Source organism: Fusarium proliferatum (assembly GCF_900067095.1).
Source record: "Fusarium proliferatum ET1 genome assembly, contig: FPRO_scaffold003, whole genome shotgun sequence".
Classification (NCBI taxonomy): domain Eukaryota; kingdom Fungi; phylum Ascomycota; class Sordariomycetes; order Hypocreales; family Nectriaceae; genus Fusarium; species Fusarium proliferatum.
The window spans coordinates 2,218,539-2,242,426 of record NW_022194792.1 but is presented as its reverse complement, the minus strand read 5'-3'; the positions used below and the strand labels follow the sequence as shown (position 1 = coordinate 2,242,426).

General features: G+C 49.6%; 7 protein-coding genes across 7 annotated transcripts; 3 read left to right on the top strand and 4 right to left on the bottom strand.

Moving 5' to 3' along the window:
* Positions 1-2,922: 2,922 nt before the first annotated feature.
* On the top strand, positions 2,923-5,536 carry FPRO_06317 (uncharacterized protein; the record flags this gene model as incomplete). Its single annotated transcript, XM_031228782.1, has 4 exons — positions 2,923-3,312; positions 3,490-5,212; positions 5,263-5,389; positions 5,440-5,536. 4 exons carry the CDS (start codon positions 2,923-2,925, stop codon positions 5,534-5,536), a joined length of 2,337 nt encoding a protein of 778 aa, XP_031079085.1.
* A 1,179-nt stretch (positions 5,537-6,715) lies between these two features.
* Positions 6,716-7,651, top strand: FPRO_06318 (putative CHO1-CDP-diacylglycerol serine O-phosphatidyltransferase; the record flags this gene model as incomplete). The annotated part of the gene is made up of 4 exons (XM_031228781.1): positions 6,716-6,770; positions 6,843-6,938; positions 7,031-7,224; positions 7,283-7,651. 4 exons carry the CDS (start codon positions 6,716-6,718, stop codon positions 7,649-7,651), a joined length of 714 nt encoding a protein of 237 aa, XP_031079084.1.
* A 2,281-nt stretch (positions 7,652-9,932) lies between these two features.
* FPRO_06319 (uncharacterized protein) lies at positions 9,933-12,239 on the top strand (the record flags this gene model as incomplete). Its single annotated transcript, XM_031228780.1, has 1 exon — positions 9,933-12,239. One exon carries the CDS (start codon positions 9,933-9,935, stop codon positions 12,237-12,239), a length of 2,307 nt encoding a protein of 768 aa, XP_031079083.1.
* A 475-nt stretch (positions 12,240-12,714) lies between these two features.
* Positions 12,715-13,564, bottom strand: FPRO_06320 (uncharacterized protein; the record flags this gene model as incomplete). The annotated part of the gene is made up of 3 exons (XM_031228779.1): positions 12,715-13,238; positions 13,289-13,339; positions 13,504-13,564. The coding sequence occupies 3 exons, from the start codon at positions 13,562-13,564 to the stop codon at positions 12,715-12,717; spliced, it is 636 nt and encodes a 211-aa protein (XP_031079082.1).
* Positions 13,565-14,261: 697 nt separating this feature from the next.
* On the bottom strand, positions 14,262-17,068 carry FPRO_06321 (uncharacterized protein; the record flags this gene model as incomplete). The annotated part of the gene is made up of 2 exons (XM_031228778.1): positions 14,262-15,609; positions 15,663-17,068. 2 exons carry the CDS (start codon positions 17,066-17,068, stop codon positions 14,262-14,264), a joined length of 2,754 nt encoding a protein of 917 aa, XP_031079081.1.
* Positions 17,069-19,095: 2,027 nt separating this feature from the next.
* Positions 19,096-20,722, bottom strand: FPRO_06322 (uncharacterized protein; the record flags this gene model as incomplete). The annotated part of the gene is made up of 3 exons (XM_031228777.1): positions 19,096-20,001; positions 20,051-20,583; positions 20,662-20,722. The coding sequence occupies 3 exons, from the start codon at positions 20,720-20,722 to the stop codon at positions 19,096-19,098; spliced, it is 1,500 nt and encodes a 499-aa protein (XP_031079080.1).
* Positions 20,723-21,538: 816 nt separating this feature from the next.
* Positions 21,539-23,455, bottom strand: FPRO_06323 (putative LRO1-a lecithin cholesterol acyltransferase-like gene, mediates diacylglycerol esterification; the record flags this gene model as incomplete). The annotated part of the gene is made up of 1 exon (XM_031228776.1): positions 21,539-23,455. The coding sequence occupies one exon, from the start codon at positions 23,453-23,455 to the stop codon at positions 21,539-21,541; it is 1,917 nt and encodes a 638-aa protein (XP_031079079.1).
* Between the last annotated feature and the right edge of the window lie 433 nt (positions 23,456-23,888).

Genomic DNA, 23,888 nt, shown 5'->3' with positions numbered 1-23,888 from the left:
CCAAACTTGGTCAATAACCAGATGCAAGGGACCGGCTGACGGAGTATAAGCTTTGGCTCCATATCTTGTTTCCTCCACCTGTTTGAAAAGGAGTTGATCGATTGTTGATTTTTTGTTATTTTCTCTAGGCTCTTCCCTGTTCTGGTTTTCGAATGAAATACGTCCTTGGCCGAGTGAATTCAGCAACGATTTGCTCGAACCTCTGGTAAGTGGATATGAGGAGCTCTAACATCAAGCTGTCTCTTGTCTCTTCTCACTCATGATACCTGATAAGATGGGATACGGCGATGAATAGGGATGAGGGCTTGCATTTTTGTTTACTTTTATTTTGCGAATGCATTGACCAGGCTATCAAAGCTCTATTAACTCAAGTCCAGCTATGCTGATCCATACTCCGTACATGCTCTCCTTAACAATTTCGTATATTGCATAGCTCCACAGCTTACGTTCGTTGATGATTCAGCCAGCCAATACGATAACACCAATCAAATTCCGTAAATGTCTACAACGTCCATCAAAGGAAACGATCTGTAAGTCAACTTATGGCATTGCATCCCAATGTCAATGAGAGTTTACAAGAGACAGATCGTCACTCAATTCGAAAGCGGGGGATCCGAACTCTGATTCCCAACAGCGTCAAAAGAGAATATGAAAATGCCGACGACACAATTTATTCGGCTTGCATAGGAGCCGAGTTGGCGTCGTGCTCCCCGACGAAGTTTGTTTGCTTCGGTACGTCTCAAGGGATTTATAAATGTGGAATGACGAATTCACAAGTCTGTATCTTGCTTGCGAGCTCAGGCAGCGTCTTTGCTTTCAGACCAAGCTACCTACTGCGCAGTACTCTGTACACCTACGTCATCATCTTATCCATCAGCTCACTCTCCTAAAAGCTTGTTGTTCAATGTTCCCCCCATAAGCTGCATTTCGCATACGTGGACTTTTTTGCTTTCGGTTGATAGTCGCCCGCCATTATTAGCATATGTTAATCAAGTCAGGATGCAGGGCATTTCTGCAAAACTGCTCTCCCTTGATCAATTTTTACTCCCCTGTTTACCGTGATGTGGGATCTATCGGCTTATGGTCTCGAAACAGGATAGTTTCGAGTGAGGAGATAAAGTATCACCGACATTATTTAATTGATGTTGCAGTGGAGGGGGACGCACATAGTGGTTGGCCTTAAACAAACCTCGAATCTGAAACGACATGGCCAAGGTCTGGACAACCACCATCTCGAGAATGGGAGAAACCTTGAATCCCGTTGATTCAATCACTCAATCTTGAGATAGAGTGTTCTGTGTAATGCGTTGGCTAGTCTAGTTGCAGGCGCTAAACGAACTTCTGCATGACCTGGCAATCATGGATGGCACCATCAATCAACTGGCTCATCCCCTGGAAACACCCACCAACAACAGTCTTTAGGTATGTTTAACGTGGGATCTTGAATGGAAACGCAATTTCGTTGGGTCTACTATCGGCGGCGGCACGGGATGGTCCCGCCTACCTTACCTTGGGCAAGGCCAGGGGTTGTACTATTATCTCAACGTCATCGAAGTTGAGGGTTGATGGTCTCAAAACAGCAGCGACTTCTGATATATTATATTACCAAAAGGATTGCGCGGTGAGTATTAGCCGAATGCTACGATTGCTACCAAAGTTGACGAACACAAGTGCCTAAACGAAGAAGTTGGATGCTGGCCACGAGCTACCATTAGCTGCTCTAGCTCCTGGGATCACCTCAAAGGTTGAGTTCCGCTGGATGCGGCTGGTTGAATTCAATATCAAGCTCCACTGAACTTTTGGTTGTATGCAACTTGGGCCTCGCTCAAGCCCACCTAGATCACGATCGCTTTCAACGGCACGCTGTGAGGCTCGGCCTATCTGTGGCCTGCCCACAACCTTACAAGGATAAGTCTGGGATATTTTGATACTGCTGGATCGACCTGAATTGATCAACAGAGATAGGTACTTAGGAAGACACTGTTGGAGGAGTATGTATAATGTCTCAATGTTCCCGATGGATTCTCATATCATTCATTCCATTACTGCCGTCTTCCGTCTCATGTCTCCGAGGGTGATTCAAACACTCTTTCGCTCACTGCAAGCCACCATCTGGTTGATCACGCTTGCAACGGCCGCAATAATAAATCGCATCGCTGCAACCCACCAATTCCAGCGGATCCCCCGGCCCAAGCTTGAGCATCCTCGTTCTCGGCGAGTGCATTAGCAGCACCAGCCACTTTTTGCACGTCTTGGGATCGGTTGTGGCCGTCTTTTCGTCCAGTCCGGCCATACAGAACATCTTCCGTCATCTGTCATCACTCGTTGAGTGTCTAGGATCCCAATAAGATATCCATCCTTCTCCGTTCTCCGTTGAACAGGGGTGGAAGGGGACAATTGAGTGAGGGTTATCTTTTCCAAGGCAGTGAAGAAGATCCTTGGAAACGAAACAGTGGATTTCCATTCAATTCATTTGTTATTTCTCTGTTGGTCCTCCCAGAAACCACGTTCCTCTCATATTAGGTCCTCATCTCTAATGAAATTTTGCGCCTTTCCCTCCTCCTTCCTTTCCCTTCGGTCGACCAAGAGGAAGTCAAGTCAACTGTCAACTGTCGACAACTGACAGCTTCCACAGCTTCTATTCTTGTTACACCCCCCCTCGGGATCTCACTCCACCTCATTCATCTAAACTACCACCCCATTCGTTCCTCCAGACTTGCAATACGAGCGCTCTCGTCTCTTACTCTGTCGACCACGGGTTTCTTGGGTACTTCAATCTCGGTCTCTCCCTCGGTCACTTTTCTGTCGATTTTGCCTTGGTTTCTTGATCCCTCTCTCGCTTGCCCACGACGCAATCGACATACAGCTTTGACTCTTATTTGGATACATCTTGGAAAAGGCAGGTCCTAGTCGCCGGCGACAATGGCCCCTACCTTCCTCAACAACCTTCGCCGCCGATCGAGGGCCAGTTTCCGTACCAATCGATCAACCGACACATCCAGTGATGGTGCTACAAGCCAAGCAACATCGCCCTCGAGCGGTTCCTTAACGCCGCCTTCGATTGATCACCAGTCAGATCCTGCACTTCATCTGCAGGTAAAAGATCAGCAGCAACTCCAGCGCCGACAGTCTCAAATGTCCCAGAGCCAGAGCCAACTCAACGTCCCTACGCGACCGCCGCTGTCGTCCAACTCCAACCGCAACAGTGTTTCCGGAATGTCGGGTCTTGGTGCGCCTTCTATCAATGGAAGACAGACCCTTCCGGTGTCACCATACGCTCCAAGAGTGATCAACATCACCGAAAATGCATGGGTATGTCTTGGTGTTTTGCTTTTGAATTGTTTCTATGGCTGGTGGGCTTTGTGGCGCGCATGCAGATGCAAGCCATATCGTCAGGGGTTAATTAATTGGTACCAAAGCTATGCCAAGACTTCCATCCAACATGACTCGCTCAAGAACTATTTGGAGTGTTGTGCTAACCGTCACCAGGTCTATCAAAAAGTTCTTCTTGTTTATGGCACAATCGGAAATGCCGCCGAGAATCCCCTCGATGGCACCCTTAATGTTTGCCGACTCGACGACAACTTCCCCGCGATCAGCTGGCCCGTTTGCAACTCGCATTTCAAGGCACTGGTGTACCTTCAACCGGGCCCCAACAGATTGCGCTTCGAGTTCTCAAGTCCGAAACTTGCGAACAGCAACAGTTCCAACCCAATCCATGCTTCCTACCTTACTGTTCATATGCTGCCCGTAACCAATTCACCACCTTTGCAGCTTGCGATACTCGTTGCGAAGGACTCTCCCGAAACATTCGATGCCTCGCCCGCCCGAGTCGAAAAGGAAGGAAATGGACTGGAAATGGCTGTCAAGAAGTTCAGAATGGCAGCGTACCTGTGGCAGGCCTTCACCTCGGAACAGATGTGGCGGAACAAGCTTGGGCGACGGGCCTTCCGTTTTGATGAGGAATGGACAACAGGCTCGGCCAATTATCGTGACCAAGAGAACGGCACCATGCGCTCCGAAGCCCGTGTGCATATTATTCGCTCCGACAAGACTCTTGCTGAGATTCGGGATCTTAATAAGGCTCAGCAAAACGAGAAGGCGACCGACAAGGGCGCTTTGTACGGGATCGCTTCAGAGGCCGTCAGGAAATACTTCAACCCGCTACCAGGGCAAAAGCTATACGTGTCTTGTCTTCTCTTGGATTCTCATTGGGATACGGCAGCAAAGACTGTGACCGGCCATGCCGCTCTCGGAGGAGGGGATGGTGATCTTCAACTGGCCATTTTTGGATCTCACTGCCTTCACAGTTACCCTTCCACTTTCGAAGAGGTTGTGCCTGCTTTCACTGACTGTACTCCAACGGATACAAACCATGTGGCTAATGACTGCAACGAAGCGGGCAGTTCTTGGGAGGCTGCAAATATCGGTATTGGCGCTCATATGCATGAGACAGGCCATCTATTCGGATGCCCCCACCAGGAGAGTGGTGTAATGCTGCGAGATTACGTGGTGCTCAATCGCACATTCGTAGCTCGAGAGGCCTATTGTACAAGGACCAAGTCCAAAGGTGGTCTTGCACTCCAGGCCGATGAATGTGGATGGCACCGTCTCGACTGTTTGCGTTTCCGAGCTCATCCGTCTTTCCGCCTTCCCAACGATCCCCCGATGAGCCCTGACGGTAGTGTTCAAGCCTTCCCTGTCGAAAATGGCAACGTACTTGTTATGGCGGCCACAGGAATTTTCTTTGTTGAGATTTATGCAGACGGTGATGATGTCTGCCATGCTTGGATCGAGTATCCCACTGACCAAGGGACGCCCTCCCGGCAAATCACGCTCACCGAGAGCGAGCTGCGAGGCAGACTGTCTGAGAAGAAAAGAAAGGGGTCTCTCAAAATATCAGTCAAGTCTTACGGGGGGGGATCACTTGAGATTGACGATTACAAAAAGTTTACCTCCAAGGAATCTCTCATTAAGCTATTGAACGGGAAGAGTGCTTTCCGAAGCCAGAAGCTGGGTAGCTCTAAGATGGATGGAAGCCAGCCTACGGAAGCCATCTTTACGAGTGCTGTCAAGCAGGACCGAGTTCTATCCCGTGTAGTGATTTATCACGGTATGGCCGTGGACGGAATGGAATTCATTTATGATGATGATTCCAGGCAGTTGTTTGGAAAGAAGGGCGGCAAAGAAGGGGGGGATACTTTCGAGTTTGGTAAGTTCTAACTCATTGATGGACCGACAGGAATCTAATAGGAGACCTAGATGTTCGTCGTGGCGAGTACATCAGTGGCTTCGTCGTGCGATCTGGTTTTTGGATCGATGGTCTACAAATTCTGACGAGTTTGGGTCGCAAGTCGCCCGTTTATGGAAATGCTCATGGAGGAGATGCGTAAGTTTTATTCTTGTGTCGCCACGAACTCAGCTTACCCTAGTCTCTAGGCACACTTTGATACCTCCTCGAGGATACATCATCTGTGGTGTTTCTGGCTCCTGTGGCCAATGGTTAGATGGCTTCTCGGTTCTCATCACGCGGTGAGCAGGAGCAAAACCACTCGATATCCAGATTTTTGCACACTCATTCTACAGGATAACAATCAGCCGTCTATGGACAAATATTAATTTTTAATTATGAAGCATGGGAGAGACACGCACACTCATTTGCGTATCATGACACGCCCAACCTGTCTTACAGCGGCCAGGCAAATACCGCAAACACTGTTCGGGACTTTTATCTGATACCGGCGTTGAGGTAGTTTTCTTTTGTTTACCGCCTCTGAAAGGAGGCTACGCACTTTACATACATACATACACGCTTGCATATCAAGTTAAGGGGTAACGCACACACAGTATACCATGAGCAGACGCGGACCTGAATAAACACCGCTGGGGATGCCTGATCCTGAAGTCTTTATCGCTGTGCTCATTTCGACCGTTCTCTGCATGTGTCCAGAACATTTGTGTGTGCGCGCGCGTGTGTATGTACTAACTCTAGTTTCATCTAACTTCGCTTAATGTTCTGACGGTGAGCGAGCTTGTGCGAATACGATACGAATCTGACATGTGATGCTCTAACGCAGAATTTGTTGAGCTGTTGATCAGCTTGGTGACATTTGAGATCCTGTACCATTCTGACGTACACCGTATGCAAGTACTAAGGTAAGATATAGATTTACAAAGATCCAATGTAGATGCGAATGTGACCATGAACACCCGCCTTGACCTTTCCGTGTGACGAGCTGCTGATGGCTGGTGACTTGTCAGGAACGGTTGAGAGTCTAAGCCATTGCCATCACGTGCAGCTGGCCAGCACTAGCGCCCACAATGACGGCATCCACCCCAAGCAAGGAAAGCAGGACGTTCCGCGGCGAAAGCAGCAAACGCGACGTCCTCAACGTCAACGTCAACCACTTGTGGAAAACCTGCTCTCTTTTCCCTTCCGCAACTTCACACAACCACCAGAAACACAATAAGTTCTGCACCGTGAAAGACCACTCAACTTCGCATTGCTAGTGTTCTTGGTTGCTTTGAATATTCTCTTTTCGCATCCATCGACACCGCTTCCTGCCCCCGTGAAGCTCATTACGATTGTCCCGTCTCGTGGATTATTGTACAGAACACTGCTGAGGTCAACCTCTCGCACCGTCCGACTCCATCAAGCTTCACATTAAACAAGAGCCTTTGGAATCGTCGTAGAATGTCTAGAAGGGGCAACACCATGTCGGGCTCCAATGGAAACATCCCCAAGGACGTCACATCCTCCAACAGCCCAGGTAAGCTTTAGCCAAGGATGAAGCAATTAAGCGAGTTTGGCTTTCCAGAACCGACATTGACCTTCCTTATAGCAATTGACAAGCAAAAGACTCTTCTATCTGCTGATGTTGGGCACTTCTCTCTCGTGCGGGCCATGCACCTTGCCGACTTGATTACTCTCATGAACGGTATGTACACCTTGACTACGGAGACCGCCACCTTTGACATGCTTCGTTCTTCACAAAAAATACATGGTTTGCTAACCCTGACGTCATCACAGGTGCTTGCGGTGTTATGTCCATCTTCTCCTCGCTACGATACGCACTTGGCGACCCCAAGGATTTTGACAACCTCTGGCTTGCTCTCTTCTTCCTACCTTTCGGTCTGTTCTTTGACTTTTTCGACGGCAAGGTTGCTCGGTGGAGAAAGAAGAGTAGTCTCATGGGCCAAGAATTGGATTCTCTTGCTGATTTGGTATGTCTTAATGCACGCATTGTCACTTATTATGGTCACTGATAGTAATCCTGTTCAGATCTCCTTCGGCGTCGCTCCCGCCATGGTCGCCTTCACTCTTGGTTTCCGTTCGCTCGCCGACACCGTTGGCCTTACCTTCTTCGTTCTGTGTGGCCTCACTCGCCTCGCCCGCTTCAATGTTACCGTTTCGGTTCTCCCAAAGGACGCCTCTGGCAAGAGCCAGTATTTCGAAGGAACTCCCATTCCCACTTCGCTCGGCATGGACGCTATCATGGCCTATTGGCTCTCGCAGCGCTGGGTTCACGACAATCTCCCCTTTGGTATTTGGTTCCAGGGTTCGGTTTTCGAGTTCCATCCTGCCGTAATTCTGTTCATGATTCACGGTTGCCTCATGACCAGCAAGACCATCCGCATACCTAAGCCTTAAACCACATCCGATATTACTATTTAACATGGTACGTTGGTTTGGTGTAGTTGCACTGAAAAGTTGGGTGGGGTAGAGGTCATTTAGCCCTGGATCTGAGCATACGTTTGCCATCACTGAAGGTATCGCGGGATCAAGCAGGGGGTTCAACAGGAAGTTCGCAAGGACAAACATCAGGGACAAAAGGGGTTCAGCGCACATGGTCGAAGACATTTTCATTTGGGGGTTGGGGGTTTGGACAGGACATGATTCACGCAGCTTATTGAAACAATGGTAGTTCATGATACCCATACATTCCTTATCTTGCTGCTTGGATTTTATGTGCCAACTTTGAATCGGTCTCCTCATAAGTACAGCATTGTGGATAGACGCGAAGTACATGGCCATATCGAGCTACTCGATAGTATCCATTATCATCTGCTCGTGTGACGTGACAGGCTTGATGTCACATTGCATAGTGATAAAGATGTGACGGCGAATTGGTAGTGATGCGGAAGCATGGCTCTCAACGATGAGCTTTATGTCATGATGAAGAAACAGAGTGCCTGCTACAGGCCGCTCTCTGTCGTTGGAGACTTGGAAGCAGTGAATCTCGCTTAAGTGAGTGGATTTATGGAATTCAAGAGGATCTGAGCTTAGACCATTAATTCATATCTCCTGTTGATCGTTTCCAAGTATCAACCGGTACAAGGTTCAAGGAAAGCTTGGATGTGCTTGCAGGCTCTCTGTTTCTAGACGTAATGAGTAGCCATGGGAAGCTGAGTCTGACCAAAAATAGAGACATACGTGATGCCTACGCACAATCTGAGGCTCTGCGGTGAGTGGAACGACAAAGCATGATGAGGCTTGGTTGCCGAATTCCTGGTCCTGGATAGAACTGGGAGGACGAGACTGTGGAGAAGATCTTGATGAAGTGGAGGCAATTGAGAAAATCACATAAATTGTCTCACAAAAAGACCAGAATAATTGCAAGTTTGAGTCTTCACCAACTTGATACAGACGAATTAACACCATCTCTATCTGAAACATGCTGTCAGAGGCGCTGAAGCTAGAAGATCAAGACCCAAAGAACGTGCTAAGGGTGGGACATGGGTTGTGATACGTTGAGGCTGTGCTGTTGAAGGATCCTAGGCTAGGACTAACAGGCTAGACAGGCTCCAGAAAGTGACGGGTGGCTGTGCTGTTGATGATAAACAAGGATGGGGGATTAGATCCTCGGGACATGAGAGGAATACCACCCAATTGGGGGTTTGGTTACACCGATGATGATACCTATGATGCTGTTAACACTGTACTGAGGGAACAAGAGGGAGAATAATTTTGATGATCATTAGGTAGGTAGGTAGCCATTGGCGGATGCAGGCGATCTGGGGACAGCAGGAGTGGTACACCTGCCTCTTGCTGTATTGGCTAGGTAGGTAGGTAGGGTTGGTCGTAGCCGCTTTGATCAGAGGTGCCTTCCACTACTATATCACCAACACCACTATTTTCATTTCTCTATCATCACCAACAAGATCGTGATCGATAGACCAACCAGACTCTTACGTGAACCCCTGTAACCGCCGCTTGTGTCAATGCATCACTGACTTTCTGAACTGTCCAGTCTCTCTCTCTCTCTTCCCCGCTCCAGTTGAGCTTTGTTCAGTGTGAATGCAGAACCTTGTGATGCAAGTCAGACGATATTACCAAAAGGGGGACTAATTATCAAGACAAGCAGATCACTACCAACAAGAATTCTCACAGAGGCGAAAGTCTCTTTCTCCTACAGCTTGTGACGACTTGCAAGATCGATGATTCTATTTCTGGCTTAACCATACATACACTACACTACCCACCCTCATCTCGGTTCAAAAACTAACGGTTGGGCCAAGACATGGAAGTGTCAGGTCCTAAACCTCCGGACCCTGAACCAGAGTCTGAGCCTTAAAAGCTAAGCTTAGTTGCGGGGGCGAGTCAGCCCTGAAGGCTTACGGAGCGGTATGGATGAGCTTCCATCCTATGATGAGTCGACATGCCTACCTGCCTACTTACAGCTTGAGGCATGGGTTATTACCCTCCTTGTAAGCTGTAAGCGCAGCCTTTCCCGTTGACTAAAACCCCCAAGCGTCCCTGACTATGTCTCGATTGCTTGATTTCTGATTCTCTTCGATTATGATTTCTGATTCAGTTATGATGGTTCCGCAGCCTTGATCGTCTGCTTTATTGACTAATAACATCTACAAACGAGGACATGAGGGGCGACTATTGCTAACCCTGGCGTTGCTGACTTATCACCAACTTCACGATGGAGCCGCTTCGGAACGTATCACGACAAGACTCTGAAAAGTCTGAGGCCCGTCGAGAAATAAATCGATCTAACTCTGCCGTTCAACATGCCGCTGATACCATGATCGCCGTCACGGAATCTTTTCGCCATCATTATCAACAACAATATGGTGGTTACTCTCCAGCAGCACCAGCTCCAACTTACACAAACTTCAATTCTCACTCTCAGCCTGGAGATTACTCTCACTCTCGTTCCAATTCTCAGCTATACTCGCATTCTCATGCCCGAAGTCCTTCAAGCGTCAGCGAAATATCCCAGAATGTGAATTTGCTAGACATGGATGTAGTGAGCCAGATGAGTGTATCAGAGATGACGGTTTCACCCGTTTCACCGCGTCGAGGCAACTATATACATACATCAATTATGCCAGGACGATCTCCAAATGTCGAGACAGATTCTCTCCTTGACCGTGAAATGGAATCGGAAATGGTTGAGACTCCAGCACAAGTCCCCGAAGGCATGATTCGACTGGCAACACCAAACTTACCACCACGATTAGATACACCTCATACACCACCTCCACGATTTAGCGTTCCAGTAAACCTGGCCGAGCCTCGCCCAAATGAAACTCCTGTTGTTCCTACAGGCCCAACGCCATCAGACTTTTCGGTCAACCATGGTGGACTTGTCCAAGCTGCCAGACGCTTTGAAGCCTTCCGAGGAACCACACAGCATCACCAATACATAGCTCTGAGGCCGGACATGGGTACACGATCTCTCCCACTAGGTACGGTCACCCACATTCGTGCGGGATCCGACACAGACCCTTCCTCACCCGCAAATCAAGGTTTGCGAAGGAAACCTCTGAACGAGGGGGCCAGGATGATCGAGTTCAACCATGCTACCAACGAAAGCCTTTTTGTTGCCGTCATATGTATGGCACAGGTTCTGACATATGCCAGTCTTGCACAGACACTGACATCTGCCCGACGAATTGGAGAATCATTCTTCGAACCAGAGCGTACAACACACCTTGCTTGGTTCACATCAGCGTTTGCACTGAGTTATGGCGCGACCACTCTTTTTGGCAACCGGATCGGGAACGTCTGCGGTCAAAGATATGCCTTTATCGCTGGATATATTTGGTTCGCCCTTTGGAGTCTGCTTGCTGGTCTCAGTGTGTATGTGCAGACGAGTGACAATGGAGGAGCCATCTTCTTCTGCTTCTGTCGAGCTATGCAAGGCATCGGCCCTGCATTCGTTATCCCAAATGGACACGGAATGCTGGTGAGGGCTTATCCTCCTGGGCCTCGCAAGATGCTTGTGATGGGATTTTTCGATGCCTCTGTCCCTTTCGGATTTGTCATTGGATCGGTCATGACGGGCTTGTTTGCTAATTACGCCTCGTGGCCATGGGCCTTTTACAGCATGGCCGCGGTATGTACAGCCCTAGGTATTTCAAGCGTACTTGTCATCCCAGCAAAGAGAATCTTGGTCTACAATTTCGAAGGCAACCTGTGGAAGCGGTTAGATATATTGGGTTTCGCGTTTGGAATCGCTGCCTTGATCCTTTTCAGCGTTGGTTGGAACCAGGCGCCCATTGTGGGATGGGATACTCCCCAGGCGTACATCTTGATCATTGCAGGCATCATACTTATTCCACTATTCACTTTCTTCGAATCACAGGCCAGTCACCCGTTAGTGCCATTTAAGCAGATTCAGCTGGCTGCTGGTATTACACTTGGCTTCGTGACAACTGCATCAGCAGCATTTGGAGTCTGGGCATGGTATTTCGTACAATTCATCGAAGTTGTCAGAGGTTGGGGTCCCCTTCTCACGAGTGTTGCTCTTATGCCAGTTCTAGTGGTTGGTGTTATCATCGCCTTTGGATGCTGGCCCTTAGCAAACCGCGATTTTACTGCACAGTTGAGCATGGTGGTCTCATCAATCGCCATTCTGATTAGTTCGGCTCTCCTGGCGTCAGCCCCAGCCCAGCAAACATATTGGGCCAACTCGTTTGTCAGCGCCATCTTCATGGGAGTTGGCATGGTGTTGATTGTTCCCGCTTCCTCGACTGTGCTCGGACGAGATGTGCCAGAGGGACAACTGGGGCTCGCAAACAGCATCACTAATACAGCAGCAGCTTTCGCCTTTTCAGTAGGGCTGGGTATGGCTGGAGCTGTGGAAATGGGCAAGAGCGGTGACAAGGACCCCTTTGGAGGATATCGAGATGCGCATTACTTTGGTCTAGGACTAGGAGGGCTGGCCTTTATCTTGGCCCTTGGCCTGTTGTGCGCGGCGTTACTCAGACACCGAGGGGAGTGATTTCGGTTGTTTGCATGGCGTTCAAGAGCTTATAGACTTTGAGCCTTATATATACCCCGTGGGCGTGGACAGGAGATACAGTCTAATGAAAATATACACATTTCACAACAACGACATGAGTTAAGTTTAAAAGGTTGCCCGTTCATTTCGGTTTCTCTCGTCTTCTTCGTTGAATCCTCTTGTGTTTGTACATACAAACTCCAATCCGATGCCGTATCATACGAGCATGGCGATCGCGGGATTTGGGATATAGAGCCATGTGGGAAAGCCAAACCAAGCAAAGCACTTTGGAAAATCAGATACCGTCCAACGCCAGAGAAATACATGTCAATCCCTTCTTTCTTCTTTCTTTCCCTCCTCCTAGATTCCATGATTTTCGATCCCCATTTCCTTTAAGCAGCTCTCGTGGGTCGCGTAGTCGCTTAGTCCTCCCTAATAACAGAAGTGATCCGCAGCCGCCGTTGTGGCAAGGAGATTATCGGCCACCGCGGCTGAAGCCACCGCGTCCGCGACCACCACCGAAGCCGCTTCCACCTCGTGAGAAACCACCGCTGCCGCCACGGCCACCTCCGCGGCCACCGAAACCACCACGAGCACCACCTCGAGGACCTCCACGGCCGCCGCCGCCGAAACCACCACGGCCACCGCCTCGGGCACCGAAGCCGCCACGTCCACCGCGGGCACCACCGCGACCGCCACCGGCGCGCTTGAGCTTGGGAGCTCCAGGCGGGGGCTTAGGCTTGGGGAGGAACTTGTCGAGGGGCAGAAGCTTCTCTGAGCCGATGTAGAACTTGTCGCCCTCCTTGAAAGAGGTGGCCTGGATACCCTCTGTGGGTTTGATGGTGAAGAACACCTGGTTGATGGGGCCGAGGACCTCGTCGACCTTTCCGACGGCAGTCTTGTTCTCGAGGAAGATCTGGGCGTTGAAGTGAGGGACCTTGGGGTTGATGGACTCGCAGACCATCTCGCCCTCGCAAGCGTGCATGAACTTGCCCATTTCTGAGAGTGTTAGTTATGGGATTCCGGATAGAGCACGATGATATACATACCAAGGATCTGAGCAGGAGGGCCCATATCTCGTTGTTGGAAGCCACCGCGGCCTGGAAACAGGTCGTTAGTAGTTGATCTTGAATCCACGCAAAACACCGCTATTAGAGCCAATCACTCCCAGAACAGCCCCAATTCGCATGGTTCCGACGTCTCTTGCACCGCCGAGAGCCAGTTCCCCCAAAATTAATCGCGCGACGAAGAAATAAAGACGTACCACCGCCACGGCCTCCAAATCCACTACCGCCGCGTCCGCGCGAACCTCCACGGAAAGACATGATTATCGAGTTTGCGCTGTCGCCAATTGATATAAATTCAAGAGATGAGAATTTCGCGATTCGGCTGCTCGTTCGATTCTGTTTCGGTTGATGCCCGTAGCTGAGGATTTGGTCGTTCGTTCGGGCCTTGGAATCGTTTCCGCGTAAGGTCGAATGCTGAACTTTTTTTTTGCCGTGTGAAATTTTGCAAAGAGTGTCCACCGAAGGTTTGCGGGAGCTAGCTTAGAGCGGCCCGATTGGCTGATGCAACAGGAGACGGAAAAACCATCCTACCGATATCGTGTACCAACCTTAGGATGAACGTCAGATGGCATAATTGATAGAACAAACTTAGAGACGCTGGGGGCTGTAAATGAACATCTTTTTTGACCAGTGATGCATGGTCTCGTTAGCTTCAAGTCACTGGAAACTCATGATACGCGTTGAACTTTTCAATCAATTGAAACAGACTAAGATATCTCATCACACCGATCCAAGTAAATATTTTGCGAAACCAAGCCAAAGCCAAACGAGCGATAATCCATTTCAAACCGTACTGTAACCGTCCCATCAACACATTTGATCAACGCCTCTCGTCAGCCAACGCTGTACCATCCTCCCAAATCAATTCTCTCCATCACAGCAAAGTAAAAATAACAATAAGGAAAACAAAAAAGGGCACACAATGTGGGAAAAACTCAGATACTGATGCCCCATCCTATGCTTGAGTACTCTTGGGGTAACCGCCGGGAATATGCAGGTTTGAGATGGTGTTATGACTCTCAGTCCGGTTGTTACCGGATGGCCGGATTGGGACTGGCTTCTCATCTTCATCGTCTGTCTGGAGAAGGACAGAGTCACGCTCGGTATAGACTGATTCGCCTCCTCGAGTCGATGGTCGTCGCTCTTCAGTTGCTCCACCATCAAGTCTAGGAAAGCCCTCTCCCACAGTTGTCATTGTGTAACTATTGCCCTTAGCATCGCCATTGGCATAGCTGTGATTGGGCTGATTGTCATATGACGCCTGAGGATATGAAGGCTGCTCATAGCTCGATGCCTCATGGCTAGCTCCACTGATTGTATATCCACCATATGGCTCCTCTCGTGGCTCAATAGTATGATTGTTAGGCTGCTCATCAAAGTGGCGTTGTTCACTATTGGCAAAATTACCATCGCGCTCATCCTTACCCTGGGGGATCACAACAGGAACAAAGGTTTGGTCTTGGTGTTGATCGACGTAGTCTGACAGCTGCACAGGCTGCTGCGATTCATACTGTGACTGGTATAGCTGTTGCTGTTGTTGGTGGAGGGGGACCGGCTCAACGGGAGTCTGATTGACTGGCTCGCTCGTATAAGGGTTAACACCGTCGTAATGGGCCTTTTGGCTTGCGATTGCAGCATGCGAGGGCATCTCATCCATGGGCGTCTGGTGAACAGTCCCATAGCCCGGATGGTCGTCCCTGCCCTGCTCCGATTCTCCAGCGGCCGGACCAGAAAGGGCACCCGTGACGATCGGTGGTACAGCGGGGTCCCTGTTGTCCTGGAAGCCAGAGCTTACACTAGAAGGCGAATGAGGGGCCTGTAAGCCACGTTGCGCATTGACTTGGATATCAGATGGGAACCGCCCACCTGCTTGAGATCGCCGGGGAGTTGCCTCATATTGTCTTGGTCCCGGATTGGTAAATGATTCAGTATCGGCCGTGAAGGGTTCCTCGTCCTCCTCGTCGACCAGTCCATCGCTACTAACTGATCGTCGGGATGATCGGCTAAGGCTTCTAGAATGGCTTCGAACAAACTGACTTCGCTCCTCGGCAGTCTTCTCGGTGAGAGCCTTGATGTCCTCGTACCAAGCCATCATAGTGTCATGACTTTCGGCACGGAAGACCCAAGTGTGTCCGCGGTGCATGCCGCCAGTTTGGCGACCCTTAAGGATGAACTTGTTCGAAGAGCCTCCTTCGTTGGAGTGGGATCCTACTTTCTGTTCTGGAAGATAAAGAGACATGATAGGGGCTTGCGCCTTGTCCGCTGACTTGAATTCGTGGAGATGCGTAGCGGAAAGTACATACCTAGCAACTTGGTTAATTTCTCTGATCACGACGTTTTGACAACGAATGCTTACCAGCCGGCTGTGTAGCTCTTCAAGTATTTGCTCTTGCGCTCCAACAATCCGGCTCGAATCTCCTGGGCTGCCTCATGGTCCTGTCCGGGGTAATGAATCTGGTCCGGCGTCCTGAGCGGAATGCTTGGGTCAACGAACTTGTCATCGTGAGTCACAAAATGCATCCATTCGTGGTCCTTGGGCATGGCAATAGGGCCATCTCGAAGCTCGCCGACGACGTTATAGGAATTGTCAGCCTCCCGCTTAAGAATGCCAGCATAAGCGTTGTAGGCTTTCTGAATCTCTCCAACAACAATCGCTTCCAGCTCTCGTCCGGAATTCTCCAGGTTGAGATAAGCTTGGTGGAGATAGTTCTCCTCGTCCAACTGACGCTCAACTTGACGGTCGACAGCCAGGCGCAGTAGGTATGGATCTTGCTTGCCAGTGGTTGAAGATTCATCCAACTCATTTCTGCCAAGAATATCGCTGAGCGTCTTGACAGCTTTGCGAGTATGGTCCATCTCCTTCTCGACTGAGTTCTTGAAGTCACCTGAAAGGTTCTTGATCTCCTTAATCTTCTGTTGGAGGTCGCTCCTCAATCCAGTGAGTGCAAGAATAACATCCTCTTCAATTTCTTTGGCCTTATTGGCCTCGAGGATAGCATTCTTGTTGTAAATTCGTAAGAATTGGAGCGCATCATCTATTCCAGCTGACTGAAGAAAACCGGGTGGGGTAGTGATATTGTTGGCCACATTGGCGAGTTTGAGGAGCGACTTGGAGCGTTGTTCATAATGATTTTGAATTTCGCGAAAGTATGCGATCAGATCCTTGAGGACCTTTCTCCAGTTCTGGAATCGGTTCGAGAGTGTCTCGGTAGGGTTGCCCGACGTAGGGACTGGGCAATAGAAAGCACTATGCGCCTCATCATGGTCTGATGAAGATTGTAAGGCAAGACTCTTAACGCTGCCAGCTCTCATAGAGCGACGGCTACTACTACGCTTGAGACTCCCATTTCGGCGGACAGAGCTCTTCTTCTTGAGCGTGTTCTGACGAGCCGGGAGCTGCTGGTCATCACCAGTCACGAAGCTATGCACCGAATTGCTGCGCTGCATGTTTGCGCTTGGTGAAGGATAATCAAGGAGGACTGAAGGCCCGCGCGGTGCTGCACCCCATTCCTCGGTGAAACGACCTCCTTGTTGCGATAGCGGTTGCGGCGCGTGAATCGAATTTGACAGATCGTAGGTATCGTCGTGCTGAGAATGTGATTGTGTGTGTGCGTTGGCGGTGGTATTGGCAGCAGTTGCACGCTGGTGGGAAGCTGAGGATGATTCTAGAGAAGAATCGTGACCGTACGAGTATGGATAAGACGCCTGTTGGGGAAATGACGAAGGCTGAGATTGATGAGAGTGAGAAGGAGGTAGATCCATGGCGGAGGTGGCGTTGTTATTTCTCCTACAGTACTACGCAAGCCGAGTACCGTAGTTTATTAACAACCTGAGCTAGAGCAAGCAAGGACCAACCGAGAGAAACAGAAACGACGGAATGGACCACGAGCAGATGGGGGACGGATCCGAGACGGAAGGGGAGAAGAGCCTAGATCCTAGAGCCTAGAAAGTCAGTAACGGCACTGAGTGGAGGGGTTCCAATCGGGTTGGGCTGGATTGAGCCGGTTGCTGGGCGAGCTTGTGCAGGCAGCCCAAGCAGAACCAAAAAAATCAGGGTGTAGAGCTCGCGGGATGATGGTGTTGACGCAATGGGCGTACAACCTCACTGCTGGCAGATTGCCGCTAGCACTAGATTGGAGGTCTGAGGTTCAAAGCGTGAGACTAGCGTCTCCTTTGCACGTCGCAGTGGAGGAACTTTCTGAGACAATGATGATGGTGAATCGACGACGTGCGTACCTTGGCTCTGTCACTTCTTCTGTTTGGAGGAGCTTGAACGAAAACTGTGGAGTGGAGGTTTGAGAATCAGCGGGTAATAGAAATAGACTGAAGATCAAAGGAGATATATGTTCCATAATGGAGGAGTCTTCCAGTCCGTTGTTGCAGATGCAGATGAAGTAAATAATGAAGGAGACTGCTGGAGATAGGTACTAACTTACTGTTAAGCCTCGGTCTGAGTGAGGAGCTTGTAAGGTTCCTAAAGAAGAGAAAGAGTGAGCGTAGTCGGAATCAACTGAGTCAACAAGTGCCAAAGATAGGCATAGAGCACGGTCAAATCTTCGAGGCGCCAGATGTAGATTGTGTTAGTGATACTGGTCGTGATGTTTGTTATTATGAATGGATGATGCAGTTGATGGGCTTGGAGAAGGGGGGCATTGAGTTCCATCTAGTCGCACGCCAAGAGAGCTCATGGCACTTACACCGAATGGGCTTATTAGCGGTACTTGCATCTACTTTAGCGACATGAACTGGGATCACTAATCTCCCCCTATCTATCTCTAGTGCCTGGACTGGCTCTAGCTTCTGTAAGTACTAGTAAGTACCTACCTATCTTGATCCCAAAGAACACTGGACCCCAGCTCAGCTGCTTGCAGCCAGTTTTCGAACGCATCCTCCCCACCAAATGACGTAAACGGGCGCCACCAGAAGGGTCCATCCCTTGTTTGATCTTGGTTTTGGTTTTGGTGATGGTGATGCCCTCACACTAACCAGAACCGCAACACAACCCAACGACGATCGTCATTACCCCCCAGGCTGTGCCCAATCTCACATGCGGCCAATCCCTTTCAATCGCAAGACTTGTCGCTCCCACGGGTGCATCCACTTCACCACTGAAGCTGAGATCTGCTCGGCATCGCCGTTTCCCGGATCTGCAACTTGTTGTTTCGGTGTTTCGTAGACATTTGAACTAGGAAGGACTTTGCAATCTTCTCCGCATGGGGAGTGTGGATCTTGATAAAACCGTGTTCAAAGCTCCATGAAATCTGAGTTAATCTTGATTTGTACTGAACGAGCCGCATCCCGGCTCGGCACTGCAAAGTGACTGCCGATGACATCCACCTTGAGGGATATTAACAAGAGGCATCCGAGGAAGGCTTAGACAGCTTCAGCTCATCGTTCCTCAATCACAGCTTCCAAGACATTGCCAAGTTACACAGCTCAGTCAATGATGCCATCATCACATGCCATTTTCGAACAGAATTATCATTCTCTTCACTATTACTAACTCTACAATGTTATTGCTACAAAGTAGCACGTAAAAAGAGACTTGCCGCGGTTTACTTACAATCTCCCCAAAACCATTACCAAGGCCAATGCTCAAATCCCCCCAAAACGCCATGCCTTATGCTTTGTGTGTCCAACCAAGTGCAGTAGAAAGCTCCACAAACGCCATCTTCAAACCGAGAGTCTCTCCTAGCGCACAGTGACGGTTATCGACCGGTGCCCTCCGCCCAGCGGGATGTTTCTGTTTTAAAGTTCATGTCCCGGAGGATAGTAGCTGTCCACTAGTATCATGCTTCCTGCTCTGGGACCGTTTCCTGAACTGGGTCAGCAGGAGGCTTCTCAACCGTCTTCATCCGTCCCCATCGTCGCGGCGGCGGCGCCTTAGGGGGTGTCTTCTTCGGTCCTCCGTTGGCAAACTTCTGCGCAAATGGCACTCCATGGCGGTGTTTTGGTACCTCTGGCAAAGGCTTCTTGGGTCGAGTAGCCATTGTGACGTTGTCATCATCTGTAGCAACGTCGCCTCCATCGCCTGATCGACTCGGTGTCTGCACTCCCGGCTTCTCTTTAACTGCCGCTACGTCGCTTACACTGATACTACTCGCCGTTTGCGATCGTGATAGACTTATACCGAGGAATCTGCGGGCGACTTCAGCCTCACCGGATCCTACCGTGGGGGACTGCGCTTCTTCTATCCACTTGACCTTTGATACACGGTCGACCAGACGAAGCGTTGTGTCGTCTGCTGGTGCAAAGTGAACATTGTGCGAGCCTCGGAGAATGCTCAGCACACGCAGAATCTCATCCTGCTTATAGTGAGGCGGCTGGCTGAGTTGTGTGTGTGCCAATAACGGGTAGAGAACTCGTAGGTACGTGTGCCTCAAGGACATTTTTTCATCTGGCAAATCCATCAAGTTTCGAATAATGACGTCCAAAAGTACTCGTAAGTCGTTTGTATAGAAGTATTCGTATGTCGCCTTGTTCGTGAATAGCAAATACAGAAGCTTCAAAATTAGTAGCTGTAGTGATGTTTCGGTTTCTCGGTTCAGTAGCAAAATGATGTTTTCGCCAAACGTTCGGAACGAAGCTCCGTGAAGACTCAAGCACTTCACAATGCGGTTCGTCAGAGGCGAATTGGGCGAAGCAGAATCGTCAACTTCTGTAGACGCAAGCATATACTGTTCGTTCAAGACAAGCTGCGTCTATGTAAGCAATGGCAGCAAGGATGGAATGGAAGCTGCTTACCAAAACACGAATGGTAGGATAATGATAAGGATCATGCGCATCGTCAGACAATTCCTCAATCAATGCAAAAAGATAATGGACGAATTCATCGTCCACCATGGTCAAGTCGTCGACCCGAAGTCGTTCCATACGCGACATCTCGTACATAAGCTGCAGAAGAAGGCGATGCAGACCAGGGTCCTGGTCTCGGCGACCATTGATCAGCTCCAAAAGTCGGGGGAAGCAAGCCTCGTTCACCATGCGAGGGAACATGGTCTCATCCTGGCACCCGTCGAGGAGGAGAAGAGAAACAATAGCGTGCAGAGGCCCAGCCTCGTCCTCTTGAAGCAAGCTATAGATAATCTGAGTGCGAACATAGTCTTTGTTGGCCTGGAATAGATCGCTAGCAAGAAGCATCCGCGTGCAAGTAACGACTTCTTCCTGAGATTCGTAGAGATGGTCGCGAATGCGTGTCGTTAAATCTATCCATGTGCGTAGGGCATCGTCGATCGTTTCGTGGGAATCGCATTTGCTCGAAACGCACTTATCAAGTTCTACAACAGATCAATTATGTCAGTCATTTCGTGTCCTTCATTTTTTTCTACTGTAACAACCCCTGTAACAAAACTTACCACCCCATAACTGCTCCTCGTCCCCCTCATGAGTGTAGGGAGCTTCTTCGAAATCTGCCATGATCCTCGTTTCCGTAGGGGTACAGGGACCAAGGCATCGAGTCCTGTTGAGACTGGATATGCGTGATACGAAGCTGGCCGGGGATGTTGTGCTGGGTAGATACGACGGGACGACGGGCCAATTGACAATGGCTTCCAGGGATAGACGCGAGCGCAGTGGTCATCTCCTGGAGGTGACGAGACCAGAACCTGAGATGGAGCAAAAAATAATCAAAGCCGAAGCCAAATTTTGTGCTGTGGTTGTGTTTCGAGAATTCAGGTGGCGGGGTAGAGACTCAGTTGTTGCTATAAGCCCGTTAGCTGTACCGTGACCTCAATCCAGGCCTGTTGAGCGCTGGCTTGGCGGACCACACAGCAACAGTAACAATAGAACAAAGCGTGGATCAACTTACATCAACATCTGTTCTCATGTAGTTAAACACTGCCCAGGAATCCCTGTTACTGTAAACAATTGTGCCTAGTACTGTCATCCATGTCGCGATCATTATAGTAGGGACCGCCACAGTCTGATCACATACCACTTGCATGGAGATTGAATCACACTCCACCGAACCTGTTGCCTTGAATTTATAGCCAGATGCAAGATGAAATCTATAATCTTGAAGCTTTCGCTATTGTCATAGTTGATACAAATTTAAGTGACCCTCTTTGATGTCACCATTTAGCGTCAGGGTTTGATGATCCCAAGCCAAAGCAAAACATATAACGTGAATGCTCCCAAACGCCAGACAACAACCGCTGCCAAAAACAGCAGAGTCATTACCAAATACCTCAACACCACCAAGGCCGCTACCAAAAAAGCTGTGAGGCACCCAATCTATGACTTTCTCTTTTCCTCCTCGTTCTCTTCATGGTGATCATCATAAATCTTGACTCTAGATGCATATTCTTTAATATTGCTGACAACATAGTTCGTAATCGAGTCACCTTTTCCACCAGCCACCCGCAGCAGCAGCTCGTTCAGGTTGTATCGCCCCAAGATATCGACGTGGTCAGCTGTGCGAGGTCCACCGCGAGGGTTGAAACGCTCTGGCTCGTGGGGCATTTCAACGACTGTGACCTTGACGCCTGCTGGATTGTAGCGTTTCATGTTCCAGCCATGATTGCACATGTAACCTGTGCTGAGGAGGTTCACAGTCCCGTCGCCTTCACCCATGATAACGCCGTGATCGACGTCGCCTTCGGTAAAGCCCGTATCCATGGTGATGTTGAGGTTTGTCATCAGAGGCTGGTCAGGGGACCTGTAATAGTATCCTCGCTCAGTAGGCTTCCCAACGCCATAGAAGCAGTAAATTTTGAGGCTAGGTGCAAGTGGTAGTCGGGTCTCAAGAGGATTGATCCATTTCTTGGGGTCCAGCTCATTGGCTTCGACTTCGGCAATAGTGTGGGCAACGCCACGAGAATAACTTCCCTTGAGCTGATCCTGGTACCAATCCTCAGTCGTGTTGAGTAAGTAGGACAAGCCCTCCTCAACAGTGAAGTTACGATCAGGAGTTGTCCAGTTCGACCCGACTCTGAAGTTCAATAAAGATCCGTACGAACGATTCTGACCTGGCAAGTCATCTGGGGCCCATGTCAGATTGCCCCAGACGGCGTTGCCACCAATGGGTAGCATAGATGATATACCGGGCATGCCGCGGAAAATTTCAGCCCTCTCTTCCTTGCTCAGAAACTTTTCCAGGCCGTAGATCGCAAAGGGGTTCAACTGAGCTGTATCGCGCATCTCACCAGACAGTACAGCAGTTAGATCTTTGACTGCCCCGAGCATGCATCCGCTAATGTTGATCCAAGCCTCGACGTGTCGCTCAACCCAGTCCTGGCCACCACGGCCGCCTCTCTCTGATTGCACCCAGTGGAAAAAGTAGAACAAGACCTGGCTGCCCATGCTGTGCGATGCTAAGACAACCTTTCGGTTGTCCACCTCCAGCGCAACTTCAATGTGTGATTTGAGTCGGGTGAAATATCGGTCTCGCACCTCGAGGTTAGGGTAGGACAAGCGCCAATCATAAGCAGCTGTGAAGGAGTTCGTCGGGTCGTAGCCAACCGAAGCAAGATTCTCAAAGATCTTGCTCCAAATCCAATAACCTGTGATAAAGAAATCGGTGGCATCGAAGCCCTGGGCAGCTCTTAGTTTCACGTTTGGCGGATCAAGTCCTGTCCTCTTGTCGAGCATCACATGCTTCTTCCAGACCTCCTTGTCCATGACCAAGGCTTTCATCATGGTCCAACTTCCCCAAAGCCGCTTCCTGAAGTAAGCCTTTGAGATATTGGCTGTTCCCCAAGACTCGAGTCCCGTCGAAATGACGCCTGGTATCATGATCACGGGATGGTGTGCTTCAAGACCTTCAGCTCGTGCCTTGGTTCCGACAGAGAAAGGCTCATATGATTCTGCAAAGTCGCGCTCGCCTTGGATTAGATCGCGTATGTCCTTGACCAATCCAGCTGGCAGAGCATCTAATAGGTTGTCCATGGACAAGTCGGTGAACTCGGGAAGGTCGATAAGATCATTGCTCGAAGCGAAAAACCCAGCGGCAATTATTCCAAACAAACTGCCAAGAAAGAAAATGAAGGTATTGCGCCGCTTCCGGGTCTTTGGAACGGCGTGCTCGACAACACGAACGTGCGTTGTCGGGTCGGTCGCTGAGCTTTCCTCCCTCGAAGCATCGTCGCTCTCGTTCGTTTTCGTATCTTCATCTTGACCCTGAACATTTCGGCGCCGCAGGTTTTTCGCCATGTTGTCGATCCAAGCAAGAACAAGCCTCTGCGAGGCGTCGTCTTATGTAGTCAGTTGTTTGGGAGGGAAAAAAGGCCCCTGACCAAGATAGGCTAGGGGAATCGTTGGAGTTTTGAGAAATGTCGCTCGTAGCTATGACGCCCATGGACGCCTACCTAGGTACTTTAACTTGGGTGCGGGTGGGCGCGTGCTCTAAATCTAAAACAAAAAACGGGGTGGTCGCAAAGCCCGAAGTCCAAAGAATCGTATCATCTGTCAGCGGAAGTTGAAGAGTAAATATACCGACTGGTCTAATTTAGAACGTGAGAAAATATCCGCTGGATGATAATGGAAGTTCTCTTAAAGCCGCGGATCGTGGTACGTAATTATGAAAAAGTTGCGCCATGTTTGGGAGTCGCGTGCATCACATGAAAATTGACAAGTGTCCAGGGAG